This window comes from Neolamprologus multifasciatus, chromosome 7, assembly GCF_963576455.1.
Source record: "Neolamprologus multifasciatus chromosome 7, fNeoMul1.2, whole genome shotgun sequence".
Taxonomy (NCBI): Eukaryota; Metazoa; Chordata; class Actinopteri; order Cichliformes; family Cichlidae; genus Neolamprologus; species Neolamprologus multifasciatus.
The window spans coordinates 17,369,007-17,390,260 of record NC_140445.1 but is presented as its reverse complement, the minus strand read 5'-3'; the positions used below and the strand labels follow the sequence as shown (position 1 = coordinate 17,390,260).

General features: G+C 39.7%; 1 protein-coding gene across 1 annotated transcript in view; it reads right to left on the bottom strand.

Moving 5' to 3' along the window:
* Nucleotides 1–339: 339 nt before the first annotated feature.
* The window catches only part of lamc3 (laminin, gamma 3), a 139,378-nt gene continuing 118,463 nt past the window's right edge, over nt 340–21,254 (bottom strand). The window contains exons 18-28 of the mRNA XM_085166147.1: nt 17,493–17,673; nt 16,160–16,404; nt 11,678–11,754; nt 11,247–11,381; nt 7,142–7,364; nt 6,541–6,687; nt 5,668–5,770; nt 4,993–5,195; nt 3,717–3,857; nt 3,505–3,604; nt 340–3,058 (exon numbers count right to left, since the gene is read on the bottom strand). Coding sequence (XP_085022273.1) covers nt 2,796–3,058; nt 3,505–3,604; nt 3,717–3,857; nt 4,993–5,195; nt 5,668–5,770; nt 6,541–6,687; nt 7,142–7,364; nt 11,247–11,381; nt 11,678–11,754; nt 16,160–16,404; nt 17,493–17,673 — 1,818 coding nt within the window. The 3' untranslated portion in view covers nt 340–2,795. The remainder of the gene's footprint in view (nt 3,059–3,504; nt 3,605–3,716; nt 3,858–4,992; nt 5,196–5,667; nt 5,771–6,540; nt 6,688–7,141; nt 7,365–11,246; nt 11,382–11,677; nt 11,755–16,159; nt 16,405–17,492; nt 17,674–21,254) is intronic.

Here is a 21,254-nt window from a genome sequence, read left to right as displayed (position 1 = left end):
CTTGTGGTAAATGGTTCTGGATAAGGGAGCTAAGAACTTCAGCACTTTCATTGTTTTTCAGAAACCTTCTTCCTTCCAAGGCTGCTGGATTAGTGACTTCTCTTTGTTCACTTCTAGAGATAACACAAAACTCAGACAAAGGAAAGGAAGGAAGGAAAGTAAATTCACAAATAAAACAAACCCATTTTCATAATTTTATTGTGTTCATCAATATGTTACTCACCCATTTCCAGATATCCGCATCTACTCAGCTTTGAGCAGCCCTTTCATTTCCATTATGCTTTGTTGTACAATATTACACAAAAATGTCCACTAAGAATTCGATACATTATGCAAGACGGATGTATCATGTATATTTTATTGCATTATGGTTCAGGCCTTATACACTCGGGCATTGTTACAATTATTACAAGCAGACATGTGACTGGGGCACTTGCATGAAAAACAGGTATAACTTTTGATTAGATTAGACTGAGCATTCATAAAAGCAGAACAATGTAATTTTTAAATAATATCTTCGCTTCATCATTATCATCGCTTTACAGGTCTTGCACAGGGTTCCTGCACCATTTAAAAAAAATCCAAACCTGTATTTTTTGGGACCCTTTTAAGACCTCAATGTCCAAATTATGTGTCACAGTCAGGCTGTAAACAGGCCATAACCTGTAGCTGGGTATACAACTATGAAGGACTACAATAATCCTTACACAGTGATATTTTTACGTGCCACAAATGAGAGTAAAGTGAATCTGTTTTTAATGATATCTCAGACAGAATCTACATATGTACCTTAGCTATCATACTTGTATGTAAAAGATGTTAACAGCATTATTGCTTTAATCTCATTATATTTTTCAGTAACACACTAATATATGCATGATGCAAGATTCAGTGATTGCATTACAGTTACTATTGTCTTGTTAGGTTCTTCAGTTTTCTGCCGGGCAGATAGAAAGGAGAAGAAAAAATCAACATGCTACAATCAGCTGATTTCAGTTTCTGGTGCTGGGAGGTGGAAAACGGTGTAGTCTACATTTTTGCAGATAACTTTTGTTTTTACTGCATGAAAGGACAAGCGATAGTGAAACGCAAACTGAGTGCAGAATAGAAACACAACTTTGGCTCCTTGCAGCCATCTGCACAGACAGCATGCTAACACAAAGCTAGCGAAGAACCCAGAGTGATGTTAAAGCTGAGCCAGCCCCAGCCCCGCAGCCAGACACTTCAAAAGGTAGCAAACTCAGGCTTGTAGCATTGTAGCCAACGTTTCTATCTTTCATTTCTATCGTTATGGCCATCACTTTAAAGTTTCTTTGGTCGGATTTTAAACTTTGCTTTGCGTTGTTGGTTTTGTGTTCATATTGTAAAAAGTAAAAGAAAGATTGCTCGTGTTTCTGTATTCAAATAGGGATTTATATTGGTGTGTGGGACTGTAGCCTCAGGCTTACATTTTTAACGAGTAATTATGTGACGATGCATTTCAGGTTATTTTATAGAGTAGCTCTATAATGAGTAGTGTACTTTCTCAATCAAGTAATTAGCTAACATAGTGCATTTCTTTTAAGTAAAGTAATGCGTAATGACCCAAGCATTGGCTGCGACTCTCTTGCAAAAGAGATTTTAAATCTCATCTCGAGTTATTGTAGTTAAATAAAAAGAAAAAAAATCCGAAATACTAAAAGCACAGTTCTCAACTGTTTTGTTAAATTATAAATGTCATGTGTAGCTACAGCTGGTACCAGTAGTGGCATTATTGAGCACTTCCATGAGTCAATCTGTAAAAGTGTGTGTTTAGACTCAGGCTCGAGTATCACAGTGCAATTTATAGTTTTCTTTCTTATTTTTGTCTTTACTCTGAAACGACACTTGAAGCTGTGAAAACATCTGAAATTGTTAATGAAATTAACCAACACTGGTTAACAGTAATTTGGTGATCATCGCTGCAAATGACATGAAAATTGCGATGTTACTAAAAAACTTGAAAAAACATGATGTATAATCTATGTTTTAAGACCAACACCAAAACTATTATTATGTTTTCTAATGAACTTGCTGGAACCCTGTTGTAAGACTTGCGCAAAGACCCTTTGCTTTTATGCTTTAGTCATCGGGAGCCACGCAGTGTGACGAAGCGCGACTCCAAGCCAAGCAAAGTTTGTCCATTTGACAGAGGCACAGAAAGACAGAAATATTGAGAAACTGCAAAAACTGAGAGAGGCACTGTAATAATCCTGAAAACAGGTTCTGTGCTGTCGAAGCCTGACCTGAACTCCACTGAGGCCAAGGGGACTAATTGTTAATTAAGCAATGGTGATGAAAAAGAGCTCAAGTGTAAATGAATGTGTCAGTCTGAAGGAGCACTCAGACACACCTTTTAGCCCCACAAAGGAAAATCAGCATTATTTTAAACTTGACAGTGCACTCCAGCAGTTCAGAATGGCTGCTTATTATTCATGGTGAAATTGAAGTTTGGATGTTGTTACTAAAAGAGAGTTGAGTAAAAAAAAAAAGAAAATGATAAAAACAAGAAGGAGAAGGAAGATTGGTTATAAATCATGGGAGGCAGTGGAGAAGTCTTGGGCTTTTGGCTGTTGTGTGTGTGTGTGTGTGTGTGTGTGTGTGTGTGTGTGTCGGTCTGCTGTGGAGGTAAAATGAATTGCACCTTGGGGCAAAAAAGGGAAAACCTAAAAAGACTTTTTCTGAAGTTGAACACAAAATCACTGCAACTCCTTCTCTTAACAAAATCATCCCAGACTTTTCTGATGTTCAGCTATCAATGATGTAATGCTCGGCATCTATCCTTTGCCTGCTCCGGTTGCCTCGGGGCAGGACTGGGGCAGGTTTAAGGCAATGTCTCTGAGACTGTCTCTCTCCTCCGTGATCTCCTGTATGTCCTGTTCAATGAGGGACAGACGGCTCTGCTGCTCTTTAGCGGCCGATTGCAGCTTCTGGATCTTTGAGCCTAGCGTTGGGCTCTCTACACTCCCGCGAAGCATGCTCAGACGGCGCGCTGTCTCGTTCAAGATCCGGTGAAATTGCTCCAGTGGCACATCCCCATCTGGAGGGAGGACAGAAAAAGAAAACACTGCATAACAGACTTGAAAAAGAGCAGTTTTTTTTAGACTGTGGTTTATTAATGGCTGTCCTACTTCACTTATTCAAACAGCACATAACCCAGCATCGTGACCTAATTGCAGTGATTGGATGATTATTCTCTCAAGCACAGTAGAACTGACCATAAAGTGCAAAACCTCACCTTTCTAACGAATTATACAAATGATTTGACCAAAGACGACATACAGTAGGTCAGATATATATGTCAGACCTAAAGGAAATGCTGCTCGGACTTGTGCACAGCAGTTATTCGTGTTTTACGGTCTGAGGAGTATTTCCATGTTTAATGAGGCATTAAAAAGCACCGAGCTCTTTAGTGGGCTGATATTTAAGGTATAATGAAAATTTATGGGTTTTATAGACACAGAAGAGCAAAAAGTAGTGACTTACCAATCTTGCTGATTAGCTCAGTTAGTGTAACAGAATAGGCCTCTAGCTGGAGCTTGGCTGCTTCCATATCTTCCTTTACGCTGGCCAGATACACCCCAGGCTGAGAATTACAAGACATGCTCTAGAAACAGTCTTTTAAGCTGCACACAGGATGAACAGATCGATATGCATAGATTTTTTCCTTCAAATATGTGTATGGCTGTGTTAAATACCTCTGAGGTAATCTGGGTGTTAACTCTATCAGTCAGCAACTCCTGCACTGACAGTTGCTCTAAGGCAGAGTCTATATTGGAGCTAAGGTGAGCAGATGCAGTCCTGGTATGCTTAGCCTGGGTCAGAATGGCTTTGGATTCCTAAACACAAAAATGAGGGAAAGGTTAGCAAATGACTATCGGAAATATTCTGGAATGTTTATGGAAAACCACTAAGAGATCTATGGATCTGTGGATTGTGAATGCTACTTTAATGTTTGCTTAGCTTTTTATTTTGTATGTTAGCATGCTAACAATTGCCTAATCAGCATTTAAGTACTGCTGTGATCGGCAATATGTGACAGCATCACATATGGCCTTTTTTGATAGTGAGTAAAATTAAACGTCAAAACTGAGTGAAAACATAACAGTCAAACTCCCATCAGTAAAATGAACCTGGTGCCCTCGTAGACAAACTTAAGATTTATACCAGCACAGACTTGGCTAATCAAAAGAGCACCATTAGATGTTAGCCTTAAGGCACAGACACTTAGTATCAGCACTTGACAGAACAGCAGTATCATGTGATGAGAACTTGTAGTAGAGAGATGTGGCACTCAAGGAATCCTGATGAGAAATTTTCTGGGGAATTCTGTAATGTCAGAGATGGCGATTGTTACATTTCTTCCTCCAAAGAATCAATAATCTGCAACTGATGCATGCACACAGCTTGGGCTTGGGTTTGTGTAGTGGCTGTAAAGTGCATTGGTGGTTGATCTTGGCTGCGTGTTTATCATGTGAATTAGCACAGTAGCTGGTCGGGTGTTGAAATGAGCCAAATATGCTGATTGTACTAACACTTCGTATTGAGCTTAAATTAATCCTTGGTGTAAAACGTTGCAAAAAAAGAAGGAAAAAAACTTATTTCATAGTTTTTTTTTCATATTTGACTTGGGATATTATACATGCAGTTTTTATGCCTCAGTGACTATTGAAGTTAAGCTACGGCTCTCTATTAATTCATAGAGTGGGACTTTTAAAGTCAAAATAACTTCCCAGAGTTGTTACTCTAGAAGGCCTTTGGGTGAGATTAACTGGAACATTATTATTTGTGACATCATCTAATCAGAACAAACTTTTGAACAAATTAGGAATTTTATTTTGTGTATCACACAAAAAATGATTGACTTACTGCAAAATTTTTGTCAATTCCACAAATTAGCAATTCTCCAATTAACATGCATCATTTATAATCCCATTTGTTCAGTGTTATGGTTGGAAAAACAAGTATTCACACCTTTACCACAGCATGCGCTTTTTGTTCGGCGTCCTTTGCCGTGCTACTTGAGATGTTGGAGTGTTCCAGAGCTGGTTTAAGCATCTTCTCGGTCTCTGCGACTTTCTTCCTGACATCAGGCAGGATCTTTTCCTCCAAGGGTCTTGCCTTCTTGATTGCAGCCTTGGTCTGCGCTTGTTGACGGGGCCACTGTGTAACCATGCCTGAATGGAGATTCAAGAGGATGGATGTTATTAGGATTAAGGCATAATCAAAGTTGCATTAGATTAAAAAAATATTTGACTAAAAAGGTCACTGTGTACTGGGTGAATTTAATTTTTTATTCACTCTGTATTACTCTCTACTATTACTGACTGTCCGAGCAGACAAAATAACCTAAGACTCTCTTTATGTTTCATAAATGTCAATATTTAATTAATGAAGTTTAAGCTAGAACGACTCAAAACATTCTGGCTCTTTCTGTTTTTCTACAGAAGCCGCTATTGTGCTCAATATGTGACAAATGGGTCAAGACATTACAACCGTGATGACATATCTATTATATTAATACATGACTCTCTGGGTCATACTGTGTTTTTCTTTTCATCTCAGTACTTGACATTTCAATTTAAGCAAAATAATTTAGTTGTACATTCAACAAAAGCAATAATGTATGTCAAAAAGATAGAGGCTTACGTTCTAGTTGTCTGTGAAGAGAGATTGCTTCTGATTCCACCTCTTTGCCTGTCACAACTGATGACAAAGTCACAACTTTTGCTCCGTGAGCTTGAGTTTGCAGCTTTAGTACAAGAGAAGGAGGATAAAGCAAGAAGTCAGTAAAGTCAAGTGTAGTTTATTAAATCTTTGCAATAATGTTTATTGTGTTTCATGTTATATTTTGTTCAAATATTGTGTTTGTAACAAAATATTCTTCTGTAATTATCTATCTATCTATCTCTTCCTCCCATAGATAGGTTAATTGGAAACACTAAATTGCCCATGTGAGTGCAAATGGTTGTCTGTGTCTATGTGTTAGCCCTGTGACAGACTGGTGACCTGTCCAGGGTGTACCCTGCCCCTCGCCCTAAGACAGCTGGGACAGGTTCCAGCAACCCTGAAAAGGATAAGCGGAAGAGAATGATGGATTGGTATTAGCTGACCTCAAAATGAACAGTGACGACGAACATTACGCCTACGTTGTTGACATTGCACGTACCTTACGTCTACGTGCACATTGTTGCTTGTAAATACTTTTCGCTAAACTCTGGGGTCTGTGGAATGTGTTGTCATGCATATCTATAATTGATTACTTTGCCTTATACAATGAAAATGTAGCTTGCAAAGAAGAAGAACAAAAAATATGTTTATATGACTCATTTCTTTGGTGTTTAAGGTTTTGCTGTATCACTATACGTAGTGATAGAATGAACATAGAAAGAATAACAATAAATTAACATACATGTCTGTGTTTTAATAATTCACAGAACTGTGCTGTTAACATGGCTAATAACCATTGTTAAAATAAAAACATTCTGAAAATCAATACTAGCAAACACTTAGTGTAGTTACCTTGCTGACGTTATTCACGCTTTCCATGCTGTTGTTGACTGTCTGTAGTAAAGGCTCCACCACTTCTCTGACCTTAGCAATGAGACCGTCTTGAGTCTGAACTTGCTGGTCCAGTTCTTTTGTCTGTTTCACCAGGGTCTCACCCCACTACACAAGAAAGGGGATAACAAGAAGCAACAGTTCTATTAGAATAAAGATCTTTTTTTTAATTGCTTTCTCTACTTTTGTTAAACTACCACGTACACAAAGGGCACCTTAGCATATTTCTGGGTCATTTAACAGTGTATTCTGCTCAGACATGCTGCTGTGGTAATCATCCCCCCCTCCAGAACAACATGTGCCCTGTGAGCAACAGAAGCTGCCAGAATCTTCTCTCCTGTGCCTCAGTGTGCGTCTTTCCTTGCCAAATATTAAATGAGAAAAAAACGAAGTGACATTAACTTCTAATTCCCCATACCTCTGTCTCTATATGAGCCAAGTTAAACAAACCAGAGTGGTTTCTTATATAAGCAGCACCCACACTAATTAGAATGAAATGATTGATTTATTGGTTCCAAATGCAACAGAATATGCTTGAAATCGCAGTGAAGATTAAACTGACCTCTGTTGTAAAGTTGGTTAGATGTTTGGTTTGGTTGAACTGAGTGTGATCAGCCTCCGGATATGGGCTGGCATCTGTCAGAGCCAGCTGATGTAAGGATGATGTGATGTTACCCAAGGCAAGCTTTAAACCAGCAGCTTCTTCCTCCAGGGCCAGCTGTTCGGCTACAGTATCGTTCACCTGCACCATCAGGTTCTCCTTCTGCTGCTGCATCTGTGTGATTCTAAAATGAAAGAAGTACAGTAAGAATGTATCAAAACATATAATATATCCCCGATAGGTGGGAAACATATAGAAAAGTTTTTTTAAAAGTTCTTGTCTCTGTTCTACACAACCACCTACGTGCACATGCATGCTAAAAATGTGCTAGTGCTAACTTCTAGCTTCACATTGGCTTTTAACCACACTTTCCAAGGTGAAAGTCCTCTTCTAAAGCCACTGCACATTCTGTCTCTTTCTTCATTCTCCTCTTACAAGTCTCATGTCATGAACTAGATTTTTCTACAGCCTGCAAACGGTTCCCAGATGCAGTGCAGGAGTTCCCTCACTGAACATTTACATAAAAATATGGTGATACTGATATCAAAACATGATTGACTTACTGACTGACTGACTGAAGTCCAAAACATGTAGTCTATTTCAGCTTTAATGTAAAATATGCTGGGTCATTTATAAGTGTTCATATAGTGAGATACTATACTACAGGATCATTCGAATGTCACATATACTGTAAATCATTTTGCACTTTCCAAATAATAAGATGATCACAGCGTGCAATACTGAATGCAATAACAATCTTGAAACTAATTTAAAAAGTGCTTTTTTAATTAGTATGTGAGACAAATGTTTTTCTTTTGAATCGTGTGGACACAAAAGCTCATACGGCAAAATTTCAGCCTTCTGTATTATCCTGTTTAATAAAAAGGCAACTTAAAAAGACAAAAAGAGAAAATAAAAAAATGGGTTCCTTATATACAACAGCAGCTTTATACTGCTGAGAGATAGCTCAATAGGTAAAGTGATCACCCCATGATTGGAAGGGTTGGGGGTTCAAATCCACTGAATGGCTACCAAGAGGTACCCCTGAGGAAGGTACCGTCCCTACACACTGCTCCCCAGGTGCTAGATTGGTGGCAGCCCACTGAGTTGATGGGTTAAATGCAGAGAGAAACATACATTATTATTTATTTTGCAACCTATCTGACCCAGACACATTATCATATAATGCTGTATATTATGATGCATCAGTTGCAGAAACTGATGCACCAGTGAAATTAGTGTTAAAGAGTTTCCTTGTGTTTTAGACTTTATTTGCAAGAATGTACAGGACGTATACAGAGGTCCTCGTTTCTAAATTTAAAAGAAAGACGACCCACACGACAACTTGATGTCTCTCCCCTTCTCTCTGCTGTCTCAGAAACCCCCCTACTTCCTGTAGAGCTGACTTCACTTTGCACTCAGCAGTAAGAGGTACTTGGCAGAGGGAGAGGAAATGGTAGGTGACATCAGTGTTAAAGAGGTGTGTTTGACTTTGTGACTTATACTCTTTCTTTGACCAGCATGCAGGTTTGCTGCTTGCTGTGGCTCAGTCACACTAGAGCAAAAATAGGACTTCAATTGAGAATAAGAGAATAAGCAAACATTTGCTGTTTAATTTATAAAACTGGACAGTGGTCAGAGTGAAGCAGTCTGGAGTTCGTTTTACTTTACTCTTTGCAATAGAGGACGGAACTCAGTCGGTTACCAGCCAGTTGTATTCTGGTTATATTTCTGTTTATAGAGAGGTGTGCCCATGTCATTTTGCATTAAAGTATCTGTCCTGAAGCATCTCTTTGTGGAGAAACTTCTGCTTCTGTCCATGAGGTTCTGACGGCAGTCAGAGTACATTTTAAATGTTAATTTCTATGTCTGTAGACCGATTGATTCCCCTATTATTGCAAACAAATTGGAACTGATTACCAATGACTACATTCAACTGCAAACTCACAGTTGATGCGTGAACATCGTTTTAAAAAGTGCAAATAACTGCAGATGGTCACAGGTCTAATCCCCATCTTCCAGGAAAACATTTCAGAGTGGTCTTAAGTTAAATGCAATAGTTTTGGTTGTGTCCAGTCTCCAACCATTGTTTATCCTGATGTGACTGTAGCATTAGAAATGGTTTGAGATGGTTCGAGCATCTCTGTAAAGCTGTTCATAAAATTCTTCCTTTGCTCATGGTTCTGCATCCCCTCCATGTTTATTGTTATTTCCCCAACATTAGAGAAAAGAACTTGTATAGTTAACTTGCTTTCACTCCCTTGCAGCACTGTGCGCAATATCTTGAGAGTGACATGAACACATGAATTGCTTGTATGTAGTATAGTACATACAGCAATAGTATGAATGAGCTGTGTTATCAGAGCAGAGCTTTCAGAATGGCTTTATATATGTGTGTGTGTCACTACACTTTTATTCTCCTCAGTCAAGCCTTCTAGTGTGTGCGTGTGTGTGTATAAGACATCTGAGTCTCCTGAAGTTCTCCATGAAAGAATAAACCTGGCCGCATAAGATATCCCCAACAACAAATACATTTGTACCACTGTAATTGGTCACTACGTTAAATACAGCAAGGCTCAAAGAGCCCCAACCTAATGCACAAATTTAATTTTTGTCCCTTCTGCCTTATCTCTTTCCCCACTCAGTGATTAATTTCATACTTTTATGTCTTCATTCAAAGATCCTCAAAGGCATGTTTTAAACCTATAGGGAGCCTTTCTCCATCAGAACAAGAAAACAGCCTGCTAGTGTGAAACTATGCAAATATATCACTCTGTGTTGTGAGAAAAAGAAAAGGGAGGGGCAAAAAGTGACTGCAGAATAAAAACTGCAACAGTAACTGTAGCTGCTTTTATTAAGAGATCTAAAACATGACTGGGGTTTCAACTAGACACTACATGTCTGCACAGATTTTACAAGAAAGTTGTAGTTTAAGCTTTCAACGGTGACCTAGCGTTGGCTAAAAATCATTTTTTGCTTATTTTCAGTGATTTAACTTTTCACTTTGCAATAAGGATGTACAAAATTGCCCCGAGACCTGGTGACATTTCTACTGGATGGTTCTGACTATGGTCAGAAGAGGCACAATGTTCAAAAAACCAGAGAGGGCAGCGAACTGCCGTTCAGTTTATTATTTAAATTATTCTTCAACATTCTTCTTTATGTAAAAGCTCAATCAGAAAGTAATAATATCTCCAAAAAACTTGCGGGAAGGTAAAAACAAGTACGCAGTTTCCCACTAAAATGTAAAGTCCATTAATGTAGCTCAAAGTTGTGCTGAATAAGTGCTACTACCCCTTTGCTGTTGCTGATTACAAACACTGAGGTGAATTGTTTCTAACAGTTGCAGTGCTGCTGAGTACTAGTGATACAGACCTTTTGTTGGAGACAGGTTGAATACCTTTGTCATTTTCTGATTGGGTAGCTTCCTGCCTATAAAATGCCTCTGATCTGCTTAAGTGCCACCACATGGGGAAATATGTGTGGGAAATGCAATTTTATGCTGCCCATCTGTGCGTAAACTGCTCACTTTGCATCCTATAAAGCGACACACAAACGCACGCAGACACACACGCGCGAGCACGCACACAGACATACGGCAGTGCTCCGAAGATGAACACAACTCCTCTGAATCAAGCTGACTACTGGTAGAAGGGAGTAATCAATTTGGAGCTCCTCACTTCTTGCTCTCATCATGGCCACCGGAGGGCTTTTTGCATCATTCTGTCTGGCATCCAGGATAATCCTCAGAGCAATCACACGCTAGGAGATGCAGCAAGCGTGTGGCAAATCCAAGAAAGCAATAGGCTTACAGTAGAGAGAAGCTGTCTCCCTGTGGCTAAATGTCTTACTCCTTAACTCTAGTGTGCTTTAAGAGGCAGCAGCAAGAAGAGGACCTTGAGCTATAATACAGTGATAGGTGCACTTTGTTATATACACACACACACACTGCAAAAGCGCAATAATCCAGGGAGTTGTAGAATGCTTTATGTGAATGTGAATTCATACAAAGCATTGTTTCTGCCTGTGCATGTCTACAAGAACATATGTTTGTCTTTGTGCTCACTGCTCCGTTAGGTTCCTGATGTACTCCTCTGTAGAGTTGTCCTGCAGTAGATCCATCAGTGAGCTATAGGTCTGCTTTGAGGCTCTTACTGCCCTGTCGGCTATAGCCTCGATGTGGTCCGCTGTTTCCCGGTGACTACCAGAAGAAGAAGAAATAAAAAAAAAGGTAAATAATGTAAAAGAGGAATAAAACGAGCATTACAGAATAGTAGAGTACTGCAGCTGCTGCAAGGAAAGAGAAAAATGGATTTCCACTCTGGATATTTTTAACTAGAACAAAGGTGTGACTCTGAAGCGCTGAGAGCATCGATTCACAGTAACCTAACCACAATGTATTTGACAAGCTAAAAGCCGGGAGTGATGAAGCTCCGTAAATTACTATTGCGGTCTTTGCTTTTAACTGACAACTCAAAGTCCATTGACCTAACTTACCTTTTCATTAGCACCTGTGAGTCATTGACCATAATGTTCCATTTGTTGGGTCGTGACACTGCCTCAAAAGGAATGAGCTGTGAAAAAGGTAGTGAGAGAAAGCGACATACTGAGCAAATGACAAAAAAAGTACAGCTCTGGTCTTGGAATGGGTCTAAGCTGTTTGGACGTGTTTAATTAAATCATATGAGGTCACGTAATTAAAGGATTTTTCACACTTCAGCTGATTATTTTTAAAAATGTTTTCGACACAGTGCTGTTTGCAGTCAGAGAAATTTTCATTTGTGTGAAAACTGTATGTTTCTGAGAGTTATTCAGAAAAATACAGCATTGTGCTAAAATCTTGAACCACCTTTCATTTCTTTATATTTTGCTAGAAAACTAAAAATAGCTGCATTGATTTATTCAAATAGGGAAATCGTGGAAAAACAGCACATGAGTTTGAAAGTCAATATTTGGCATGGACACAAAACACAGCCTGAACTCTCTCTGGCAGCTTTCTTTAAGTCAGGGGTGTCCAACTCCAGGCCTTGAGGGCCGGTGTCCTGCAGCTTTAAATGTGTCCTTGATCCAACGCAGCTGATTTAAATGGCTAAATGACCTCCTCAACATGTCTTGAAGCTCTCCAGAGGCCTGGTAATGAATTAATCATTTGATTCAGGTGTGTTGACCCAGGGTGATATCTAAAACCTGCAGGACACCGGCCCTCGAGGCCTGGAGTTGGACACCCTTGTAGTCTTCAGGAAAAGTTCTCCAGGCTTCCCGAAGGACATTTCAAAGCTCTTCACTGGATGTGAGCTACCTTTTGTTCTGTTCTTTGTCTACCAGTTGCTTTCCACATCGTATTGCATGATGGCTCAAAATCCACACTTGTCCTCGTTCAAAGGTTTATCATTTCTGATAAGATCTGAACCACCTCTGAATTAAACGTAGCCATAAACCATGACAGTACCTCTGCCGTGTTTTACAGATGAAAACAGATGCTCTGTGGTGTACCTCCCCCTGTCTGTACATATTGACTGTTAGATAATGATTTGAGCAAAACGTTTTAATTTGGATTCTCATATGAACATTAAAAAGTTTAAAAGACTGTCTTGAAAATACAAATCCCAAAGTAGAAAATCAGTACATCAAAAATAAATGAACTTCTAATTATTGACATGTACAGTTCTGTCCTGTTTTTTTTATTATTTTGCAATATTTGTCATATTCGACAAAGATGTAAATACAAAATGCAGATTTATTAGATCTACTTTTAAATACATTAATTCCTTTTTCACAGAGGATTAGATATGGTTGGATAGTTTAGACCTTTGTCTAATATTACATTATGTCTGATGATCTTAAACATGTAAGTGTAACAAATATTGCAAAAAGAAAAATGACAAAAGAAAGAAATCAAAAAGGGGGCATAAACTATTTTACAGCACTGCACGTTAGAAAAGTTGTGATCCTAAAAAGGTCTGAAATTGCCTGAAGTTTTGTCTTAATAAATGCAGTGTTTATACGGTTGAAACCAGAGTCCTTCCCAGAGTGGCATTTAATTTGACAAAATGCAAATAAAAAGGGCAAACTGAATCAACAATTGACACACTAGCATTTTTCTTTCTTCATTTTAGTGGAAGGGAGGTGGCCGCTGTGCTTATTAATATGAAATTACATTGCTGTTGCTTCAGGCATACCCAAGTGATAAGCACAATGGACACACGCACGCACCCACGCACGCACAATCAGAAATAGAGAGCTATATATTGGCAAAACAAGCTCACTCATCTCTCCAAACCTAAATAACATGGCAGGAGTATCTATAATAAATTCCTGCAAGCGTCATGAAGAGACCGTAAAAAGCCTTGAGGCAGGTGAAGAACAAGTTGTTAATTTTAGCGTCCATCAACATCTTTGGGTTTTTGTTTCAGAGGGAGGAGTGTGCCACTCATACGGAGAAGGGTGGGGGTGTGAGGGGGTGGAGTTACGGTTTTGCCTGGGGGGAGTCTTTGTGGATCTACACAAAAGAGCAGCATCTAGCAAGGTAAACTGCAACCTCCCACAGTAAAGACAATAAAAAAAACATGCTACATACAGCATCAGCATGCTAGCACACAGTATATAATGCAATGGCATAAAAGACTGACTATTGCTTACAGTAATATTTATAGTACTTGATTTAATATAAGCATATGCTCGAGCTATCATGTGCAATACCTTCTAACCCAGATAACAATAAAAATGTTCCATGTTGTCAATCTTCCCTCCAAAAAGTTCTAAGGAGGGCTACTTTTGATCAATTTCAAATTCCCACTACCAAACTTTGCTACACATTTGATACACTGCAGTATTATTCTCTGTCTAGCTCGCCTTGTTAAATCACTGGTTATCTAACTGGGAGTGGGCTTTCACTGTGAGGCACAGAGGCACTCTGCAGGGGTCGTGTATAACCGGTGGAAAACGTGCCGTGAGACTGAGTAGAACGAGTATGAATTATGCAAAGACAGTAAACAAGCAGGACTTTGCTGATGCTACTGTGCTGACCTTTGGTGAATCTGTTATTGTTAATATGTCATTCATGTAAGCTCACATTTGGATTCACTGGCAAAGGGGACTTTCTTTTTCTCCCAATCATTCACTCATACTATTGATTTTGACATTTTTTCCTCCTTTGTGGTGTGAATGCCACTACCGGTGCTGTGAAACCACTCAGCTTAGCAGTATCTTAACTAAATCTTGTCTTGTTTAACTAATTTTGTTAAGTTTCTGCAATGCTGGTCTGCTGCTTCTGCTAAAGTTTCCACACAGAGTGCTATGAAGTACCCCTTTAAAGCCAGTGGTATATCTATAATTTGGCACTAAGAAAGCCTAAGTCTTTACTTAACATATACCAATTTAAAATTTGACAATAGTGCATAGTTATGCTTAGGTCTGCTGTTCTGCTGGAAACCTGGGGCACGGCAATATTCATCACAGCTGAACAATGGCTGCAGGTTGATTTACTTCACGAAGTCTGTGATGGATAGCTCAGATCCACATGTCATCAGTTTTCTTCAGTGAAACTGTACAGAAACAACCGAAGGAAATCTGTACTGCCGAGTTAGCATAGTCAGTGCTACGAGCGGTTCCCACTTGAATACAAACCTTATGATGCACACCATAAGCGCCCCTTCACTTGTCAGAACCTGTGTTTTTTCTTAATGTTTCTAAATCTACAAACTCTATTTTTATCCTGGAAATAATCTGACTTTTGGAAGTCGTGACACACTCACAGGCCACTTTATTAGGTACAGTATCTAATCAGCCAATCAAATGGCAGTAAGTCAATGCATTTAGACATATTGTCATAGTCAACACCACCTGCTGAATATCAAATGAAACATCAGAATGGGAAGAAAGGTGATTTAAGAGACTTTGAATGTGGTGTGGTTGTTGGTGCCAGATCAGCTGGTCTGAGTATTTTACAAACTCCTGATGTACTGGGATTTTTTCCTGAGCAATCGCCTCAAGGGTTTACAGAGAATACTCCAGTAAGACACAGCTCTCTGGTTTGAAAATGCCTTATTCATGCCGGAGGTCAGAGGCGAATGGTCACGCTGCTTCAAGGCAACAGAAAATCTAATAGCCTCTTATTACAAAAAGGTATGTAGCAGTGCTAATTCTGACAGCAAATGTTGGTTTAGTTTTTTAGTCAATCTTTGGACTACAATTTCATTTAGTTTCAGTCATATTTAAGGCATCTAAATTCTATTAGCTTTAGTCGACTAAAGATTAAGATTTTAGTAGACAGAATCTTAAGTTAGTTTCCTCCATGATTTCTATTCTTCTCTCTAACCTTACCGCACAAGGAGATTACTTCAGTTTAGATCACTTCCAAAACCCATTCCACCTTCCTACACAATTTAATTAGTTCTGATTGGATCTTGTCTCTCCAGAATCCTTTCAGCAAAATTGTCATCATCATAATTATTGTCATCATCGTTTTCTTCCTTGTGTGTTTGTTTTTATTTAGTTATTGTCTTGTTTTTGTCAGGAAAAACAGGTCGGTGACAAAAATGAAATTATTTTATTAACACACAACATGCCAAGACTGGAAGCAGATGAGCTGCAGCAGCAGAAGACCACACTGGGTGAACTCTCTTCAATTAAAAAACAGGAAAACTGAGGCTACAGTTCACACAGGCTTGTCAGGCAGGAACTATATTTCCTGATCTGATGAGTCTCAATTTCTGCTGCAGCAACTGGATGGTGGGCTCAGAATTTGGAGTAGCCCACATAAAAGGATGGATCCATCCTGCCTCGTACCAACAGATGCTGGAGATTCACTTGATGGAACAAAATCCAAGGAATGTTTCCAGCACCTTGTTGAATCTATGCTATAAAGAAGGCAGTTTGGAAACCCAAAGGGTGTCCAAAGTGGTGCTAGCAAGTCATAACTAATAAAGTGTTTGAGGTGGCTACAATACTGAGGACAAAGTGTACATTTAGGTCACCTACCATATTGTCCAGGTCTTGTGTTGCCTGCTTCAGTTGTTTCTGAGACACTCTGATCATGTGTAGAGTGTCTGTGAAGGTCTGACACACAGCCCCGCTGCTTTCATCCTTCCTCTTCTCCTTCCCCTCTTCCTCTGTCATGCTGATGCTGCAGTTCAAAGAAGATGTAATGCCATGCAGCTGGGCTAAAAGTGTGCCCGTAGAAGCTTCCAGCAAGGAAAATTGTTTTATTAAGGCCTCCCGTGCCTCTGTAAGAACAAAGCAAATAAAACCACATTAAGTCTTTCATGGATTGCTTCACCAAGAATACCATTCTTCCAACTCTTTGTAGCTGGAAAGCTGTATTTTGACACATCTCTCATTCTCGGCTCCCTCATTTACTGTGTTAATTCATGTGAGGACTCTCATCCATTCCGCATATTGGTAGTCAGAATAAGCAGAACCATATGGAAATTTATCCAGATGCTCGTATTTTTTTTTGGTAACTTCACTTTGTTTGCTGTCGTGTTTCTAATTTAACTGGCTGCAAAGGCATTTTACAGAACAATTAGTACAATCTGTCCGCTTTGTTGCTTCATTTTGGGACATGCTTTACTTGTCGCTTTGACTCCGTGTCTGATCAAATGAGAAGCAAGGAGCTTGTGTGTGCCCACACAGTGAGTCCGTTGATTCCACATACTCATTAAATCATTACCGGGCCATCCAGTGCCTTAAAGAGCACGACTGGTAACAATGTGTGTGTGTATATATATATATAGTGTGGGTGATGGGAGGGCGATTGTTGGGCAACTGTTATCATGATTGCAACTATAATCATAATAAGCAGGGATTAGCGATGCCCTGGCTGTCATATAAACAGGGATTAAGTTGGTCACACGGCGCCCTGTTCTATATTGTTATGATTTGTCTCCATTTGGCTTGTGCAGCTGAGCCTGTAAGCCTTTTCCCCTCCAAAGATAATGAGGATATATCAACATTGTGTTAAAGTAATTGGGAGAGGTTTGCATTGTCGCCTTGCTTCCTGATTTAATCGCTTTGTTGCATTGTATATGTAGCCCAGTCACACTGGAGGAGACAGACACAGAGCAACAGCAGCAGATTTTCGAAACGCCGGGAGCGGTTTCACATCACGTTTCTGCGGCTGGTCTTGTATGTACTGATATGGCATGTTATCATCTCATAGCCAAAGCGTGACACAGCGGTTACAATGGCACATTAAGCGAGCATCGTGTTTCACAACGCAAAGGCTGCCAAGTGCCTCGCAAGATGTCACGACCACGGAGGAAACATTAAAAGGAGTGACAGCGGAATTATCTCGGCTCCTGGCTGCTGATACCTTGGAAGGCCAGAAAATCCTCCAGAGCATTGGGCAGAGTATCCTCCCTTTGGTGCTCATGCTCATAAAGCCTGGCCATGTGATACTTCAGCAGGTGGTGCCGCTTCCCGTATCTACCTCTGCAATCAAAGTGAGCCAGGAGCTTTTCCAAATCCTGCAGCCGAGTCCTGAGCTTTTCCACCTGTAATAGCATCGAGATTTTTCACCGAAGGTGTGAATGAGAATACGGGTTTAAAAAAAAACAACAACAAAAAAAGCAAGAAAAACCAAACAAAACACTTGAAAAAAACAAAACAAAACACCACAACAGAATATCTATGTACCTCCATCTGTATTTATTTATTCAGATGCAGGGATTGAGATAGGACTCAGATTCTTGGTACACCAAAACATCAAAATGTAGTATTTCACCAAAAGCAATGAATAAATGAATACCAAAAACAGGATAAGCACAGAACACAGTTTTCATATCCGCATCCACTCACTATTCCCTGCATAGCGTGCGGCCGAGGAAAGCATTTCTGCAGATAGCTAGATTAGACTTCTTAGAGAATGGAAGTCCAGGTCTGAAAATGGAATAAAAGTGCCGTGATTGGCAACAGTTTGCTGACCCCGGCAGTTAAAAAAAATAGTCCAGAGCTATATAAATAGAGCCTGCGATCTGGCTGTGATTACACCTTTTGTTAAGCTGGTAGCCGTACGTTGTGCACGTGTGTTCTGTGTTAGCAGGAATTTCTTGCCGATAACTTTAGAGAGCAATCATCGGTGTATTAATAAGGCCTAGTCAGCTTAACACCACTCAGATAAAACAGTGAGTGCTTTTTCTGAGTTATTCATTCTTGCATTTAATCAAGTCCCGTCCATTTAAAAAATATATAAAAAATAAAATAAAATTCTCTTCTAAATTCTGCTGTCATCCACGGGCTTTTTCACACCGTTCTTGATCATCCCTCGCACGTCTCTGTCTTTTCTCAACCTCTCTCTCTCTGTGCTTGTTAGTCTTTTTTTCCTCCCTTTCTATGTTTGAACCACAGGAAAAGTAGCAGCGGAAAGACAGAGAGCGCGAGCAGCAGAAAGGGAGAGCTGGGGGAGACTCAGGACAGTGAGAGTAATTGCAGGTGCTCGCAGCAGACAAGGGTTGGGATGTTCACTGAATCGCTAACACTGTGGAAATCACAGAATGCATTCACACAGGTACAAGCCGGCCCGGTGAGAACATGCAGCCACTTTAGCCGGAACAAGAAAATGCACAGAGAACAGACAGAACACATCAGCGCTATTGGATTGTCCTCAGAAGGCAAATCCAGAGACATGGCACCTTAGCATACAGACGTGGGCTGCTACAAATCTAAAGGGACAGAGAGGAGCAGTGCAGGAGATCATTTTTGTTTCACTGCACAGCCACTGTTTACTTGCAATCTACAAATACAAAGGAGCCATATGGCTGCCATGAGGGTCTACAAAGGCAGGATGTACTATGGGGACTGTGTTATTTCAGGATCAAATTGCCCCTCACGCATTAAAAGTGTGCCAAAAACACCTTGCGTAGGCGTGCAAAACAATAATATGGACTAGTACACGGACCTGCAAGGAACATAGTGAGAATGTGGGAAGGTGCAGAAAATAAAGACCCAATGCAAGGTCAAGAAAGCTATAGTGTGAGACACTGACAGCTAAACTGAAGCGGTATTTTGTACAATGCTACACTTCACTTTTATTAGAGTGTTTTAAGACTGAATTGTAGGCTCCGGTCGGCACAGCAGTTACAGTGATTAGCAATATCGCTTCAGAGTAAGCCTGTGTGTGGCGTTTGCATGATCTCTTTTTGCCTGCGTAGCTTTTGCCCTGCTTCCACCTAAAGTCTGAAGACATGCATGATAGGTTAATTGAATGTGAAGGAGATAAAGTGTTTTAGGTTTATAGAGTAAAGCGCTGCATGTATATAAGGTTAAAATGTGACTTGCAGTCTTTAAGTGGTTTGAGTCAAAAGTAAAACTAGAGTGCTATAGAAATGCACACAAGTACATTCAATCTGATCAGAATTATCTCACATTTTGTAGAAGAAATTACTAATTGAATAGTTGCAGAGTTGACATAGATAAAAAGTTCCATTCCTAAACAAAAAAGAATTCATATTCAATTCATAATGTCTACTGCTTCCTAAGTAGGAAAAGCAGGACAGCGAGGACCAACTGCAGCTGGTTTTAATTTGTACTTCTTTATTAACCTTGCACTATATTAACACTCAACATTATTGTTTTTCATTAGGTCATTATTGCCAGATACTTTTATTAAAAAGTTAAAAATCTATCCAATAACCTGCCAAAGATCAAATTACACAGTTAAACCAACTATCTAGCATTAAATAGCAAGACATTTTCTTTTGTAGAGACCACAGAGGAATGAATATTGATGGACAAAAACATTATTGTGAGAAAGGACTCTGTACTGTCCTTCGTACAGTCCAGATCCACCTTTAGCAGTAATAAATTGATGTGATTTTTTTTCTGTATGATTTTATCAGCCTCTCACATCCTTGTGGAGGAATTTTGGCTTGTCATTTGCAGGCATATGCACAGCTCTCTTAAGACAAATTGTACTATTTTGAACTTTAACATTTAACATACTAACTGAGATGTAGCTCTCGGGTTTTTTTGCAATTTCTCAGCACTGCACAGCTTGACCTTGGGTTGAATTTGCTGGGACGCTCTGAATGCTCCAGTAAACTCTCAAAACTCCTCCTTTTATAGAGGGGTTCACACCTGCTGATGATGTCTATCAAATGCATTTCATTAGCAGCACCTAGCTGCATACAATCCTGTGAAAAATGTCTTCATAATGTAGCTTATTCATATATTAGGCCAGTGTTTCCCAACCACTGTGCCGCGGCACATAGGTCTGCCGTGAGAATTGATCAGGTGTGGAAGATTATCTGGTTCCACCTGACTAGCACTCTAAGCGATCGGTGTGAATAACGGGCAGAACAATTACATTCTCTTCCACTAGAGGGCAGTACAACTACCTGCTCTAATTAAATGGGTTGCCAACTGCCAGTAAAACAAAAAAAGACGATGAAGAAATTACATAATAGTCATGCTGTGAGACGATGCAGGGCTTAATCTCAATATATAAATATTTGAAAAGAAAAAGTAGTCAATCTGACCAGGGTCCTGCAGAAAATTCCGCCCCAGATGAAGGCCCAGCATGAGTAGTCGTCAGAGGAAACCAAAAAAGGTATACTTGGGACAAACTGAGACAATTACGCTATACCTGGTGCATGGGAGAAAATTATCAATATGCATTTTGTGACATGTTTCTTTGTGCCGTCTAATGTGAAATATGTGCCGTGGCGCCGAAAGGTTGGGAAACACTGTATTAGGCCATCCTAGCTGTCATGCTAACATTAGATACTTTCAGAGACATTATCTTGGCAGTTGAAGTGTATGTAAACTTGGGTTGCCAAAGGTCCCGTTTTATCCGGGACATCCCATATAATTTCTTCCTTATTCTAACTTGAATGTCTTGTATGGCGATCTTTACCTACAATGATGCTTCCTGACCAACAGATGGCACTCTTACAAATACCAAGTGCTTGTGTCCAGTTACAGCCATCAGTGATGGCCAGCCACGCAAAGCAGATTTAAGAAGGAATACATTTTGGTCTGCGTAGCATGATAATAACCTGGGTAATGTAAGCCCCTATTTACAGTATTTTATTTGAATATTTTTTTCTTTTCATGTGATTTCTGTCATTGTTTACTG